This window comes from Cardiocondyla obscurior, linkage group LG10 (genome assembly GCF_019399895.1).
Source record: "Cardiocondyla obscurior isolate alpha-2009 linkage group LG10, Cobs3.1, whole genome shotgun sequence".
NCBI classification, from domain to species: domain Eukaryota; kingdom Metazoa; phylum Arthropoda; class Insecta; order Hymenoptera; family Formicidae; genus Cardiocondyla; species Cardiocondyla obscurior.
Window position 1 is genome coordinate 3110956 of NC_091873.1, and position 17191 is coordinate 3128146.

Sequence of the window (17191 nt, forward strand, 5' to 3'; positions counted from 1 at the left end):
ACAATTAAATTACGGCAGATTATTGTTTGCGCACATCTAAACCGCGGTTCAACAATATTCAGAAGTCGGGCGTGTGTTCATAATTAAAAATCAGTTAAACTGACTCTCGCGGGCGTCGAATTTGAAATTGAAATTGCATCGGCACAAAATTTAGTGGAAGGAGAAAAAAAAAAAAAACGGAAAAAAAGCAAAATTAATAAATTTTAATTAAACGTAGAATACGGCTTTGCTGGCCCTTCGGTTATTATTTTCAATTAGCTTCTCTCCCGGAGGATATTTCACGAAAGACTCTTTATTTTCGACCGCTAATTATTCGAAAACAATAGGCAACTCGATATTTTTTTCCTTGAGGAAGATTTCGGTGCCGGATTAGTTGATGAATTTGTTATTATAAAATATAATACGTTAAGAAACCCGAGCGTTCATTAACCTGGATATTCATGAACATCGCTCTTATTATTCTCATTGCGCAATTGTTACATCCCGATTAATTAGGCCGCAAGATCGGTTTCGTTCTGTCGCATCCGTCGCTACGCAAAGATGAATTTATTTCGACAATTATTAAATTTTTCGAAAACGTAAACAGAACGGAGCCTTGGATATCCGTTGCGCTTGTCGAACGGTAAATTCCCGTTCCGCCTCGAGCTGAACGTATAGCGGACGTATGGCGGAGTTTAATTAAATGTTTACTTTACCTGCACCCGATTCGATCGATACTGTGGCAATTATATTTCCCATTTTTTTCATTTGAAATGAAAGCAACCAAAGAAGAGCGATGAAAAGAGAAAATTTGTCCCCACAAATCGGGAACCCGATACATCTGCGCTATTGAAATTTTTAATAAAAGGGACTTCTTTTTTTTTTTTTTATTTTTTGTTTCTACGAAAACATATGATTATACGCGAATGCTTATTTCTATTTGACGTATATACTTACCGGCGTAGACCGCCGTTTAATTAATGCCCGATCAAAAGGGATCGCCGGGAATCAAGGCATCATCAAACAAAGTAGATAATTAATTCCAGGAAGCGTCGTCCACGTTTTTACGCTCTCGCAATTTGTTCCTCTATCGTGTCGGGCACATTAACTCGGATCTTATCTCGCGATAGTCGGGCGGTCGTTGGGGATGAAAGAAGATAAAAACAGGGCGCTTAATGGCTGGCGCGAGACCCATTCGAGCGACTTCTTCGACAGTGGTCGATGTTTAATTAGATAACTTTATTTGTTAAAGAGGCGATGACGGTATGGCGTTGTGTAAATTATGGGAGAGCTGAATAAACGAGGGACGAACGGGAGAGGGAGGGCGCGGGGGGGAGGGGGAGGGGGAGAGGAAAAGGGCGAAGGAAGTTAACCCAAGCGGTTCCGCTAATGACATTTCTCTTCTCTGTAGAACGTCACATCGTCCGCGAAATTAAGTGGAACTTTAATCGCGCGAGCGCGGCGTATAGCGTGCAGACCATTGTGGATTTCGCTTACTTTTACGTTTCGCGACACCAACATAATCGATCTAGCGACGTCGATTTCTCAGGATTATTACAAATGCATTAGTCTGTTATTCCGTATTTGCCGTTACTTATTTGCTGCATTTGATATCTCGCGCACCGCAAGAAGGGTGGAGAAAAAAAAAAAAATTGAAATAATATTTATGCTGGAATATTGATCGCGGCTTCTCCCGTCGAAGGATCCTTATTACGAAGTCTTCTCGCCGTCTTCCAGGGTGATATTCTAGATTTTCAAAATTACAAGGGGGAGAAAAGAGACAAAGAGTGTGTGTGCGAGCTCGGAAACTTTAAAACTAGGAGATTCTCCCGTGACATCGCAAATTTGGTAGAACGTGCGACTTATTTAAAGTTTCCCGACGGTTCGAACAAAGCCGCCCCGTGATTTTATGCGTCCGCGCTTACTTTCGGCTCTTACACTTCGAAGCAAAACTCCTCCATTCGTAAAATCTCGCCCCTCCCAGTAGACGAGCGCGGAATAACATTTCCCAATTAATTAACGTGATTATTGAGATTTTCGACGCACAGTATTGCGATTAAATAAACTCGTATTGTTGAAAAGAGTTTTGGAAATTGGCCCGGGCGATATGAACGCCATTTAATCAGGTGTACGGGATGTTTGAAATCCATAATCAGCACCGCCGCTTTGGTATATTTCTAATCACACAAATATTTCTGACAAACATCAATTAATTATCACCGTAATTCGCTCGTGGGTTAATTACCTCATGTATCATTCGACGGCTTCCGGAATAAACGATACTCGCTGAAAGCCTAGCAATACACACACGGCCGGGATAAATATTTGTTTCAAGCGGGCCACGGGCGCGGAAGAGAACGCGTAGAATCGACCTAAAACAAAAAAAAAAAAAAAAAAAAAGAACAAAAAAATTATAAAAAAAAAGAGTTACATCAACCGTTAATTCGAGTGTACCTCGGGGATCGCTTTCGATATTTCCAAGTTTTACCGCGCGCGAGCGAAATAACGTCAATAATAATTACAATCATCGCCGCATCAATATAATTATCCACGAAACAATATGAAATTACACGATAATAACAGCGAAACAATTTAAATTGTAACGTATCATTGGTAATGATCGAACGGCGCATTATAATCCGACGTTATATCCTTGAGATGAGCAGGAAACGGCGGCGGGGATGCGGAGGGTAGGTTAGCCGTTTGTGTGCCGCCGCATAATCAGGCAAGAAAAACCGATCCGACGTGCCCGGGCAAGAATATCTCGGCGGACGTTAAAAAATTCACGGGTTTCAATTTTCCAGAAACGTACGCGTTCGCGCCCGTGCACTCATAATAAAGCCGGCTCCCCCTTTCCCGGGCGGTGGAAAGGGGGGCCCGGTGCCCCGCCGCGCTGGATATCCTCCGCCGTGAGATAGAAATTTATGCTAAGCGCACTTAGGTAGTTAATAACTTAATAATGAAGTTCGGGAGAAATTCGATCGTTTGCATATTTCGACGCGGGCGCGCGCGTACAGCTTCGGACTCTCGCCCCGGTATATTCCCTCGAAATTAACCAAAATCTCGATGTACAGTAGTTTTCCCGGAGTAATGAGGAAACTTTTTGGCGCATTATCCGCGAGCGTGTAAATCCTGGTAGGAGGCCCGCCGAAAATTTAGAACCGACGCGCGAAGTTAACGTTTATCGCGCAATTTCAGGAGACGCAATAATGCAAAACCGCCGCGAATACGCGAGACGATTTCGCCTCGCGTGCGATTCAGCGGCGCACGAATGGCTACGTTCGTTCGATTAACTGCAAATTTTGCCGGTTGAATTTTTTATAGATTCGCTCTTACGAAGAGACGTCGAATTTCACGAATTTTTTTCTCTTTTTTTTTTTTTTGTTACGACAAGGTGAATTTTGTATTTCCGTTCAATTCTGTTTGCTCGAGCTTTCACTTATTCCGCGTTTCTGTTCATGTCCCGCGTGTACAATCGTTCAGATCGGCAAATTGTTTCTTGCAAATTGAAAAACCATCGTTTTTCAGAGTAGCGCGGAATGAAAATGTTAAGTACAACGTTAATTAATTAGCGCCGGCGTGTATTGTCATTATTTGCATTGACGTTTACTATTAATTTTAATCATATTATGCAGTGATGCGCGAGGTGATGGCGCGCACGTTTATCGTATAAACGTATCCCGTGTAAACGATAGATGTTTTTGTCCCGACGTACAAGAGGTATGTATGAACGCTCCCGGCGAGTGTTCGCCGCCGTAATCCAGCGCATTAATTCCCCGTTAAATGTAACAGCACGTATGTGCGACTCTGTCCACACATCATTTGATCGCGAAATAACACACGTGCCGACGAGGAGGGCACTTGAGTATCTATGGACGAATCAATAAACCGCGCTGCGTTTCTACCGCAGATATGCGCCGGGGGTGGATTGAGTGGCGCGATTTTAACATAGCCGCGCGGAATAAAAATACCTGCATTCGTAATTGAATAACTGTAGCGCGAATAACGTCGCATTTGACGCGTCATTAACCGGCGTGTCTTCATTTTTATTTTCTTCCTTTTCTTTTCTTGTTGTTGCCGCGACGACTCGCGTGTTTAACTATGAATTTTTCACCTCCGCGTGTAAGAAAATTTGAATTCTCGAGATCTCGTGCAATCGCCGAAATCATTTCGGTCGCGAATTGGGAACGCGATCTCTTACCGCGTTTTGACGGCGAGTAATTTTGTTTCCGAAAACTTACCCGAGTGGAAATTGAGCCTAATCGTTATCTAATGACCAGCTAGCCGATCCGTAATTTATCCCGTGGCTGTCTAGCATAACGCAGCCAGAAATTTAACGCTCAAAACATCTAAGTACTAGACGATTATTCCTTGTGCTAATAATGAGCTAAAAAAGCTAGATGTCTAAACGGTTTTCGTCACGTACTAGTTTACTGCACGTGCTGATCCATAATAACGGGTGCTCGGCTATCGAGTCCGCCGGCCGCCAGGCCCGCTGTCCGCCGCGGTCAGCTGTGAGCACGTGCGCGTGTTTACCTCTGCCAGCATTGCGCTGCAAGTCCACGTGGCGCGGGCCGCGCGGGTGGCGGGCCCGGAGGTCAGCGGCCGCGGCAGTCGAGCGCGCGTAACATAGGTCTGTACGCGTAGTAAACCAGTACGCGGCGAAAACCATTTAGATATCTAGCTTTTCCAGCTCGTTACGAGTCAGAAATAATTGTCTCGCTACATGACTCATGTTGAACAGTAACTAGACGGACACTAAATAACTTTTTTGAACAGACAGATAAAAAAAAAAAATACAGACAAAAAATTAATTTTTTTAAGTAAGACAGCTGGATATTAGCTAGATAGTCATTAAACAAATACTTTGTTACAAATTATGATTAGTATCAAGCCATAATATATCTAATCTGCGCAATCTAACTACTAGCTGGTAAATCAGAATAGCTAAATGAATTTTCACCTCGGGTTAATTAACAAATACGTGAGTTTATTCTTGTTTTTCGAATTATGGTTATTTCCGTGGTTTTATTTCGCGTGTAATGAGTGTAGCGCGTGTGTACAAATTTCTTTCGGGTGTATCGCGTACATTTCAATGCAGGCTGATGAAGGAGTTATTTTTCCGGAGGGAAAAAGAACCGCCGTGAAATTTCGTTAATCCGCGACACGAGCGAATTGCACGCGAAGGCGTTCGCACGCCGGCGCTCGGGCAAAGCGGGACTTTCCCGACGTTTTTGATAGCGCGTGACGTAATTTCAAATTCTCGCCAAAGCGCGGAGATATATCGTCGTTATCTAACGTGGTTCCGCTTCATAGTGCGCCGTGTCGTAAGACGTGGCGTTATCTGCGACCATAACTTCCCATTAAACGTCACGCTGGATGCGTGCGCGGAGTCCGCACTCCGCTTTTTTTTTTTTTTTTCTTCTTTTTCTTTTTTTCTCTCTTTTCGCTTCTTCCGTGTACCACCCATTCCTCGCCGTCCGAGGCTCCGGCGTTTTCTCCTCCCGCTCGTGGACGGTAACGATTTATGAACATATTTTCCGCGTATCACACGGCGAACTTGCCCGGAATCGATCCCCGAACGCGGCGGAGACCCAATGGCGTCCTACGATTTGATCTTCGATTTTCCGCCATAATTGAATCTATAACTGCGGTCGCTTTCTGTTTTCAGATATTCGGGGCTCGATGCCGCCGATAATAAACGAAAAGCTCGTGTACATGTCGGCACGCCTGAAAGACACGGTCGTGATCCCCTGCGTGGCCTACGCCAATCCCACCTCGACGAACAGGTAAGGTTTTTTTTTTTTTTTCACCGATACCACTCCGAATATGTACTCATTAATATTACCGCGGATTAATAAATTATTAATTTTATAGGTTTAATAACGCTTATTAACTCGGATTAATAAATTATGTTTAATTCTCGATTAAATTGAATTTATATTATTGACGAGAGGTGGAACTCGTTGCCGACCGCGATCCCTTCGTGTGTGCGTGCAAAACGCGCCGGATCTCCGAGTCGCGCGAGCAAAGTTCATCTCCGACTATCAATTTCGCAATTCCCCGCCCGTAATTCGATTTTAAGCAACATTTTTCCCGTCAACCTACTCGCGCGTCTTCTCCCTTCTCTTCACCGGCGTTCCCTCGTCCCCAGAAGGGCTCGCCTTACGCTCGGATACGCAATTAAACGGTAAGCAGGCATTTACTTTCCGCCGTGTTTCAGCGATGCTGTTAAGTAATCTGCATACAAAGTGCGCCGCGGCGCGCTCGCGAGTTAAAGGCGATGCTCGAAGATTAACAGGGGCGTCACGCGCAGCGCGAGATAGCAGCCGCGAGATCCGCGACAGCCGGTGTGAATGGCAGTTAATAATGAAGAGCGACCGCGATGCGTATATATATCGGGATGAATATTGACGATCCGATATTAGGGCGAAACTGTCGGGACGCCGGCCGGATTTCAATCCCGGTTTCGTTGCGTAATAATACAAAAACGCCAATTGCAGGGCCACGTCCGTTTGCGGGGACGAAAGAACTCTCGCCCACTCCTTTCACCGGGCTCCGTTCACGGGAGAGCTTCCGTGCAACTTCCCCGGTATCGTTAATACCGTTTTTCGAACAGGGGGGAAGTAAAGAAGACCCGGAGAACGTAGTTAATCGGATGAAAATTTATAAAGAGCTTTACCTTTGTTACGCGGGATCGAACTCGCGCGTGCACCGCTTCGCCCGGGCAGATAAGGATAAAACTCATTATCTAAAATAATACGCGTGTAACGGAGTCAAGCGAGTTTGTAACGGAGTCAAACGAGTTCGTAACGGCGTTTTGCGCGGCGCGCGCGAGATCGTTTCGCCGTCCGACAGGCCGAGTGATGGAGGAAATTGGAATCTTTGTGCAAACAGACACGGACCGATGCACATTCGCGCTACTAGACGCCGCGCTCACTGTGTCTCTATTTTCCTTATATTAATGCTAATTTTAAACATAGATCCGCGGGGAGAATGTTTCGCGCGATATGAGCCCTGCCAGTGCGGGGATACCGGGAAACGCCCGTAGAGGTTCATCGACATCGCGAGAGGACTCCTCGGAAGGCCGGACTCGAGAAGAACGCGCGCCGGGGAGACGAGCGGGAAAACAGTTACGTGGGGATTTTCTTCTTCTTCGTGCGCGTAGTATTAAATATTGCGTTAACTCTCGCGAGATACCATCCCTTTTCCGCGCCAGCTCGCGGACATATTGCGTTTATCCCGGCGCACGAGGGAGGTGGCGGGCGAGGGGTGGCTCGTCAGGATCGCGGCCTCACATCGTACACGCACACGGAACGGCGACGAGAGGGCTCTACGAAACTTGTTGCGTGGTAGGGGAGCGTGTTATTACGGCGGATTACGCGATTAGCAACTAGTTTGGTCCCATCATTGATGCCGCGAGCATCGTACGGAGAGATCGGCGATAATCGAACTCCCGCGTTGAATTGAAACACACGGTTAACGCCGTGTCGCGCGCCGACACGCGTTTAAATAATTATCAGCCCAACGTCAGAAAAGACGGCAGCTAGCGCCTTTTCGCCCTGGACGATCGAACGGGGGTCCGGCTTTATCTCGCGCGGTCCCTCGCGTGCGCTTCGAAAATGCAAGATGAAAATTTCAAATGTCGCCGGCAGAACATATCGACGGTGAGAACTTTGATCGTAAAATTTGTAGAACCAACGCCGGATAGAGCGGCGCGATTGCGCGCACGCGTGCGTGTGCGGCGCGTATAGAGCCGCCAATCTACGCGAGCGCGACGATAGTAGCCGGCGGGATGAACGAAGATAGTCGGAAGATATATAGACGTCGGGAGGGCTGTATGGGTAGCGCAAACAAACCGACCGCTGATTACAGAGACTGCTTCTGACAGCCCATCAAATATTCCGCATTTACGTATACGTCGACGTCACTGAGTATTCCATGCTTGTGTTCATCAACCGCTCGTTCCCTCTTACCCTCTCACCGTCGCTTCTCCGACCACCCTCTTCTTCCACGTCGACTCCCTCCTCCTCCTTCGCCTCCGCCTCTTCTAGTCGTCTCTTCCGCAGGTTGATTTAGTCGACGGAAGAGAGCCAAGGGGAGGAGGAGGAGAACTAGAGAAGCTGGAGATAGGGATAAGGGATATAGAAAGAGATGGTAGATGCGAAGAGGGAACGAAAGGAGGAGAAAGATAAAAGGAGACGGGGAAGAAGAAGAGAAGGCTGAACGCCAGGAGAGGACAAGAGGACGACGACGGAGAGATGACGAAAACGGAGAGAGGCAGAGAATTTGAGGGTTCGTCGCGGCGCGGAGGCTTCCATCTCTCCGGGTTCCCTCGCACTCGAGCATCCCCGTATCCCATCTTCTACCCTCGCCAATTTCCCTCCGTAAATTCGATTATCTATAGGTATACTCCTCATCCCTGTGGCTCCACTTCTGCCTCGCTGCCGACGCGGCCGCCCTCTCCGCTCCGATCCGATCCTCTTCGGCCTTCTCTTCGTCGTCCTCGTCCTCCGTCTCGTCCTCGTTGTCGTCGTCGTCGTCGTCGTCGTTGTCGTCGTCGTCGTCGTTGATCTTACACGTCTCTCGGATGCGGAGTAAGCAAGACTCGGACCACTGCGCTTTGGATTTCTAAACCACGCGGGGCCGATAGTCGCGTCAAAGCAGGGGAGATAGAAAGTGAGAGAGACGGAGGTAGGAAGAGACTAAATAGAGAGGAGTTATTCTGCGCGCGCGAGAGGAACGAACCGAGGCTAATGGCGCGTTACGAGCAATCGCGGAAAGATGAACTGGCTCCATTCGGTCTCGATAAACTTCCCGCAGAGCGATAAGGGATCTCGTGCCGGGATCGATTTGCGTATCGGGGAAATTTAGATAACGGCACTTGCATTTGTACAATCTATAATAATTTAATTAGACTGATTTATTTAAAGGCGTCGCAATACATCTCGTACGTTAATCAAATCGGGCGACGACTATAATTGACAAACGCTCGTTTCCCCGAAGAGTGACGTTTATCTTTTCTATCTCCTAACTGTTTAACGTGAACGCGGGGAAAATTTAATTAGAATGTATTTTCACGGATTTAAATTTCATTTTTGCGCAATATTTAAAAGCAGGCTCTACATTATTAAAGAAACAACGTATTTTTAACTCATTTAATTAAAGCGCGGAGCGCGCATATGTTTGAAACATATTCCGTTATATTAAAAATTCATGTCAATCTGGTTATACAAATACATATGCAAGTTCGTTAAATGGTCGACGCGGGCATTTGGATCGCAAAAATGGCGGCAGCTTGAAAGTTTCATTAGCGGCTCCGTCGCTGCACTGACGTCGGTATCGACGATATTGATAAGATAATAAGGGGAGAGGAAAAATATATTCCGCGAGGATTTACGTTGTACTCCGGGCGCGCGAGCTTGCAGCACGCAAGATCCCGTCTCGCGCGTTTAAGCTCCGCATGATAAACATAATATGCAGATAAGGCAAACGACGTTTTCTTTAATAACCGCACAATTGATCGCGAGGGATAAACAATTTCGTAGGGAATTGACGCGCTCTTGCGCAAACGTCGATGCGCATTTCACGTCGCGCTGACCACCGATAAGGTCAAAGGTCGCGCGTGCCCGCCAAGAATCGATTGGATTATCCTGTTTACCGTGGCCGGCTTAAATCGAGACAGTCGGGCACCCCGAATTTTCAATTAAGACGGAACACCGAGAGCCGTCGAAGTTATGCGTGATCTCGTTTTGCGAAATTCGCTGAGGATCGATTCGCGCCGTAGTTGCTGCGCCATACTCGCATAGTTATGCAATAACGTTGCAGGGCGCGCGCCTCGCCGGAAATCCTCGCGTTATCTCTCTAAGAGCGAGACAAAAGTATTTGAGTCTAGATCGGTTGATTTAGAAACAGAGGAATAAAAAAAAAGAAATAAAAATACGAAAGAAAAAAAATTATAATAATAAGAGGAACACCCTTCCCGTTGTGCTCAGCAACGTCCGAACGATCGCGCCGACGAGTGTCACATTAAAATGTACTAATGTTCTCGGAAAGTGAACGTTTTGAGAGCGTGCCAGGGCGTATCTCGCCACGCACACGTGTATGTACGCGCGTACCATCGCCGCGCGATATATGGGCGCACAATAGCGAGCGAAATGCATTCGGTCTTTCCCGATGAAACAATAGTTATTTTGTAGTAAGCTTGTGCGACGGGGAGATACGGTTTCGGACAGGCGACCACGCGTGTACGTACGCGTACGCATCGTTTTCGAGATCTCGCGTCGGTTAGGTAACTACAATAATAACATCGTCGCTTTGACGAGCGCGGGAAATGGTAATTTGCATACGCATTCTGTCGAGAATGCATCCGCGCGAGTCGGCGGGATGTAAACGCGCGAGTTTCACCGCGAGCGTCTACCTATATCGCCCGGCTCTTTCACCGCGCCGGCCGGTCGCCGATGACGGGCCTCCACTCGTGAAAGCGAGCTGAAACACAATCTCACGTGGGATCCCCATTTCTGTTTTCTTGCGCAGGTGGTACTACAATAGGAATCAGAGAGAAGAGCCGATCGAGGAGTCGTCGGGTCATTACGTGGTGCGTGACGGCTCCTTGATTATCCAGAGCGTGGAGGAAAACGACGCCGGCTCCTACATGTGCACCGCGAGCAATTCCGAAGGCAGCGAAACTCTGGAGATCAGATTAACGGTGTCTGCGCCGCTGAGCGTTCACGTACAGCCGGCGATACAGACGGTCGACCTCGGGAAATCCGCCTACCTGGTAATCAATCATCATCGACGTAGATTTATCCGGGAATAAATAGAAAAAGTCCGCCGTACCCGAACGTTATATCGCGTAGAAATTGGATAAAGTGTAGAGAAAAGAGATACGAGGGATGGGAATATAAATTAATATCGGCCGATTCCGGAATCTTATTTTAAAAGCCGTTTTAGTAGAGTTTATTTTATTTTCCCGCCGGCTTTTATGACAGGATTCTGTTCGTAATTTTTATTTACGTCTACTTACGTTTCTCGATTTTTCAAACCGTTTTCTCGTACCCATCGGATCGGTAACGGCGAACGGCAAAACGTTTGAAGTCTTAATGCATTCCAAGTCCGAGGACGCGAAAGCAGCCGGCGGATCGCTCGCAAGCGTTCGAACGGTTCGATTGCTGTTATGAATATTTACCGCGGCGTTTTCAGCCGTCTGTAAATACCGTAAAGCGCTGTCGATGACGCGGGAAATGAATCTGTACGTGCCGGAAATTAATGCCGTTCGTCGCAACGCCGCGGGTGTGTGATGCGAATACATTTTCAGGAATACAGAGAGATCTGATTTTTCTCAAGAAGGTTTGAGGATCCGGGACGAGGTATTCTCCCCCGTTTCCGCGACCTAGCGCCGGCGCGACGGGAGAAGAGGTCCCTTTCTTGATTCTCATCAGTTTCTTCCGTCTAAACTCCTTTGCAGACGTGCACCGCAAGTGGATTTCCGCAAGCGGCACTCTATTGGCTGAAGGACGGTCAGCCATTGAGAACGGGCGCCCGGGTAAGGACGGTCTCCAGCGAGCGTATTTCCGTGACGTCGGTCGCGAGGGAAGACCGCGGCATGTACCAGTGCTTCGTGCGGAACGAGTACGAAATGGCTCAAGGAATTGCGGAATTGCGCTTAGGAGGTAAGGCATTCTGCCCTCGGTTGCCGACTGTACAATGCCCGTACGTCGCGACGTCTTAACGTTTCGAAGAGTCGGGGGAGGCCCATAGTCGCCGTGCCGTCGCCCGGAAACTCGAAAACCTTAAAATTGCGGGACAAGCTATCTTTCGGAATCGACCTAAATCCTGTTACACATTCGCCCCGTTACGACGAAATAATATTCCGAACTTTAAATAGCAAAATTGAGCAGAGCTTTAAATATTGCATAATCAGCGCTCCAATCGCCGGACATTTTTAATTATTTATTTTCCCGAACGAATTACTTTTGAATGGCGCGATAAAACATTTTATACATAGTTAATTACGGCATTTGTATTTTATAGCGTTACGACTATTTGATTCGGGGCGGAAAAAACTCTTGTTATTTACCGTACGGTCGATGCGAACGCCTCGCCGTTGGTTAATATCGACGGAATACACGTGCGTACCGTGTTACGGCTCGCGTGGCATTTTATCGTAACGCATTTTCCATCAGGAGGCGGCACGACTTCCCTGCAGGGCTACGTGCCATTTTTGCGGGAAAGTGCCCTCGTCGCTCTTCCGATTGTGCTTTACGGAGCGTGCGCCCATCTGCGGAACGATAATCGCGGTCTCGGTTTCGATTAACTCTCCGGCTTGGGTATCGTTTGCAGCAGCAGCGGCGGCAGCGAACGTATGCCAAATTGCGATACTCAACTTTAACAATTGTTTTCTACCGTCCGATCTAGCGACTGATTCCTACTTTTATTTTGAAATTACAAAAGCTGTAAATTAATACCTTTCAGAATACCCAGCGACGTTTCGTCTCGATTGCCGCTGTTGTCATCTCGCGATCGAGGTGCGTTGCGTAACGAAGTGGAAACAGATGAAACAATTCTCGCGTTTATTACGTGGGGGGAAAAAGAGAGAGAGACTCTCTCTGAGAGAAAGAGAGAGAGAGAGTTTGGACGAGCGATCGCGTGTTTGGCGAACCTGATCAGAGACTTGGTTTGCCCGCGGTTTGAAAATGTTGGTTAACGGCTGCGGAAACCCGGTGCATGTGCGGAGGAGGGTTGCCTGTTTGCGCAGCGTTCCCTTCGTAACGTATTTTCCATCGGCTGGTCGTTTCACCGCGGGATACGTGCCATTTTTGTACGAAAATGGCCTCGTTTGCCCTCCCGCTTCGCAAACCTCCCCGCCCGATATGAGACCTCCGCCGTCGCGCATCAATGTCCGATGAACAACCGCACGACTCGCGAATTTGCCCTGGAATATAATAATAAAAGCGATTTACGATAGGTTTCACCGATAACATCGCGAGCCAAGCGTCGAACGGATCTCGTGCGGGTAACATATGACACGCGGAACGCATCCAGTAACTTAAAGCACGGTGTGTTTCACGCGGAAAAAAGCCCTCGGAAATTCCCTCTGGAATTTCTTTCGGAATTTTTCGCGATAAAAGCCGAAGCGGCCGCGATTTTTGACCGCGCGTCTAAATTTACAGCATTTAATATCTAGATTAATATGTAGATTACGTTAATTGCTGCCTCGCAAAATTGCATTGTATATATATATATATATATATTAATAATTATACGGGTGTCATTGTTATTGTTAATTACATGTTGAACAGGATATTTTGTATCTGTGCCGCGGCGGTATTATTTTCAATTAAATTTGACTGCAACGCCAGTCCACTTCGAGTTTTTTTTTTTATTTTTTTTTTATTTTTTATTTCACGCTACTTTCATCTCGGGAGAATATTGCTGCTGGCAAGCGAAAGCGCGCGTTGAGTTTCCTGCCGTTCTTACGAGCGATTTGTACATTTCCAGAAGTTCGTACGGGCTTTCGCGGCCATTAACCTTTATACGGCCAACATTCGGCAACTTTTATGACCTTTGAAAGTTTAAATTTTCTTTCAAAATCGCTTATAGCTCGCGCTCGACTGCCGTTCTCTCGTCGGAAACAAGCGTACCGATCCCAGAGCCCGTGTACAGTTTGTTTCTTCCTGCACCGTAATCCAAGTTCAGATATCACGCGCGAGCTAAATTACTACTTTCCTTCTACCCTCTTATCCCAGTTTTCTCTTAACCCTTGAGTAATTTTACCACTGAGTTTCTCATCCGAGAGAAAAGTCGGATAAAACAGTATTACATCGGATCCAAGTTTTCAGGCGAGCCAATATCGCGACCAATAATTTGAATATAATATATAATCTACATACATTGATATTCAGAAATTGATTAACGGCTGGTTAAAGTACCGGATACGCCGTATCAACATAATCCAATCCACATTCGCATATTATATATAAATCGAACACGATTTATATACTCGGGAAAAAAAATATCTCTATTTGAAGCGGAAAAGAAAAAAAAAAAGAATTATTTAACCGCCGTAATTAACTCGTGAATAATAGTCGCGTGATTCCTGCACTCGAGAGCGCGGCGTAATCGTTATTTATATTCCTAATGACGGTGCTTGTCGTCCCGGCTACGACGGCGGATAGAAAATTAGTAATTTACGGCGTCCAAGTTCGGAGCCGGATACCTATTACCTTGCCATTAGGATTCTTCCCGTCTCCGCGATTTCTAAGCTTGCGGGGGTATAGAGTGTACATTAGGTTGGGATCGCCCGCAGCACGATAGGATAGTTAGTACCTACTACTACTACCCCCTCGGATTTGCATACGCTAACGAGATTCCTGCGGTTTTGCCGATGCTTTGCATGCTAGTCGCGCGCGATTTCGCGGAGCGACGCGACCGACTGCGTCTATTTATTATGCGTCATAGATACGCGGGCCGGATGAAAGCCGGTCCGCGCGGACGGGCGTCTCGGCGAATTTGCGAATTTTACTCCGACGGTACCTGGCCCCGGGCGGAATTATGCGAACGTGATATCTTGTCCGTTACAATTTTAATGGTATTATCCCGTGCCGCTGGACGAGATTTACTTTGCCGCGCGCCCTGGTAGCGACCGCGGAAGAATATATCGCCCATGCAAATCATGCTTTATCGCGCCATTTCTGCAAAACGCTCATCGGCGTTTCGCATAAACTTCAATCTGAGGGGGACGATTTCGTTCGCACCCCGGCGGAAGTTCCGCCACCGAGCCGGGCGACCGTTTTCGGCCGGCGATGTTTCCTGAAATTTAGAGAAAAACCTCCACCGGCGCGACGACCAGCTAATATTAATTAGAGCGCAAGTAAATCACGTTAATCTTTATAATTATACCGGCTCGGAAAAACATCTCTTTTTCAACATTATTTCAGAGATTGCAAAAAGCGTAACAAGAACCCCCTCGTTATGTATGCGCGGAAAAAAAAAGGAGAGGTATAATATTCACAAAATTATATTTGATATGCGATAATACCGGTTAATCGTTTATCGAGACGAAGCGCGAAACATATATGACTGCCATTGTGGCATGCGTATACCGGGGAGTGAATTTGCACTTTAATGCCGTCGAGATTTCACTCATTTTCCGTATTTATGTAACGAGGAAAATTTTTGCCGCGATAACATATATCATAATATTCGCGAGTTAGAACGCGCCGCGATCTTAAACTTTAATTTACGGTTCTTGTGGAACGCGGGGACCGTGGAATATCCCCTCGCGCACTGGTGAGAAGAAATAATCAGTCGACCCAATTATTAATTTACTAATGGCGGCATCGCGTAGTCTTTTAATTATACACAAAACTGTGAAAGCTCGATATTTGCCCCGGCGAGTTTTTAACTTTTAACTATCGAGTTAATCCACGGCGAGGAAAAACCCGCCGCCCTTTTCGTTGCCCTTCGCGCGCCTTTGCGGCAAAAATTATAATCGGGACGAACAAAGACGGAGGAAAGAATACGCGGTCTCTGAGTTGTACTTTCAGTTTTGTCGGCGTTTTCCTCTGCAAAGAAGCGAAATATCGTTTTTATCATAAATATTCATCAATATCGATATCAATAACGCCGCCGGCGTTAAAGGGATTCCCTTCGCGGATGAATACGAAAACTTTCGGGGTAGTTGACGTTATCTCGCGATCGGTACACATCCACGCGCCGTGAAGTTTACAAATTTATCATCGCGTCGTTTTCGGAAACTACCGAAGCGGAATTTAAGCGTTGCGAAATCTCAAGGGCTCGATCCGCTTTTATTTCGTCATTTAAAACAATCCCTCAGATCCGTCAGCGCATCGTAATACAATTCTGATCACCGTCACAAATTAACTACATAATGACATTGTTTTCTCGTTCCCGATATTATTGATAAGGTATCATTCGCCATCGGGTTTTCCGTCTCCATTTAGACGATTTGTAGATAAACTCCGCGGAATCGACTGGATATTGCGACGGCAATTGGCATAGATTTTTATTTGGATTATTTTTAAATGGCTTTCACGATAGCCGACGGGAGATATCGTCAGGTTGCGAACTTAAATTCGTGATGGTTCGCTTTCACGTTCGACAATCGATTCGGACGTATGTGTAGAAAAGAGGGATAAAAAAAAAAAAAAAAAAAAAGCGCGGAAATATATGGACGTGGCCACAGGCCGTGCACGTGGGGCGCGGTGAAGGGCCGGAGGGGTTCGGGGACAATGGGCGTTGGAAAACTTCGGGGTCGCGCGTAATCTCAGGTCTGTAACGTCTGTTAACAGAGATCGCGCCGCAGCTGGTCTACAGGTTTATAGAGCAGACAATGCAGCCTGGGCCGTCGGTCTCCCTGAAATGCAGCGCCGCGGGTAATCCCACGCCGCAAATTTCCTGGCTGCTGGATGGATTTCCGTTTCCGCAAAACGACAGGCTCCTGATTGGCCAATACGTGACCGTGTACGGGGACGTAATATCCCACGTTAATATCACGACGGTGAAGCCCGAAGACGGCGGCGAGTACGAGTGCATCGCCAGCAGCCGTGCCGGCGATGCGAGGCACTCTGCGAGGCTCAATATCTACGGTGAGTCAGCGTGAAAGTCCCGAGTCAGCTTGGCCAGATGCGTTTTTCCCGTAATTAAAAATATCGTGCGGCAGATCGCAGCCGTGCTTACGATGCGGTTATCGATATTATTCATTTATCGCGAGCGAAAATGTTGTCCTATATATTTTTCTCCGTCAATATTGAATATTAACTCTAAAATTTGGATCAAATCCAAAATCACATTGGAAGAGTTCTCTCTCGCGTCGCGATAAAAGTTTGTTCTGTTTTATTTTTTTCTTTTTTTTTTTTTTTTTTTTTTTTTGTTTATCTTTCGCGCAGCCTCGGGTCTCTGAAATCGAGAGGGGAGATAGAAAGCGGGACTAGATTTCCTGCTGGAAATTTATAACTTTATGCTGTTTCGCGTGGCTGTAGCGTAACGAGCTTTACTGCTTTCTAATCTCAGGACTGCCATACGTCAGACCGATGTCCCCCGTTTCAGCGGTCGCGGGGAAGCAGCTATATATCAAGTGTCCTGTAGCCGGTTATCCCATCGAATCGATAGTGTGGGAGAAAGGTAAGCGTCGTGCGTCATTTCTGTTAATCCCCCGGCCGAATAGCGAAAAGAGAGTTTCGCGTACGTT

General features: G+C 46.8%; 1 protein-coding gene across 1 annotated transcript in view; it reads left to right on the forward strand.

Annotated features, from left to right (window-relative positions):
• LOC139106041 (cell adhesion molecule Dscam2) overlaps positions 1 to 17191 on the forward strand; it is a 75419-nt gene that overhangs the window by 28391 nt on the left and 29837 nt on the right. Inside the window, exons 5-9 of the mRNA XM_070662515.1 lie at positions 5651 to 5768; positions 10516 to 10759; positions 11447 to 11651; positions 16293 to 16589; positions 17014 to 17124. Coding sequence (XP_070518616.1) covers positions 5651 to 5768; positions 10516 to 10759; positions 11447 to 11651; positions 16293 to 16589; positions 17014 to 17124 — 975 coding nt within the window. The remainder of the gene's footprint in view (positions 1 to 5650; positions 5769 to 10515; positions 10760 to 11446; positions 11652 to 16292; positions 16590 to 17013; positions 17125 to 17191) is intronic.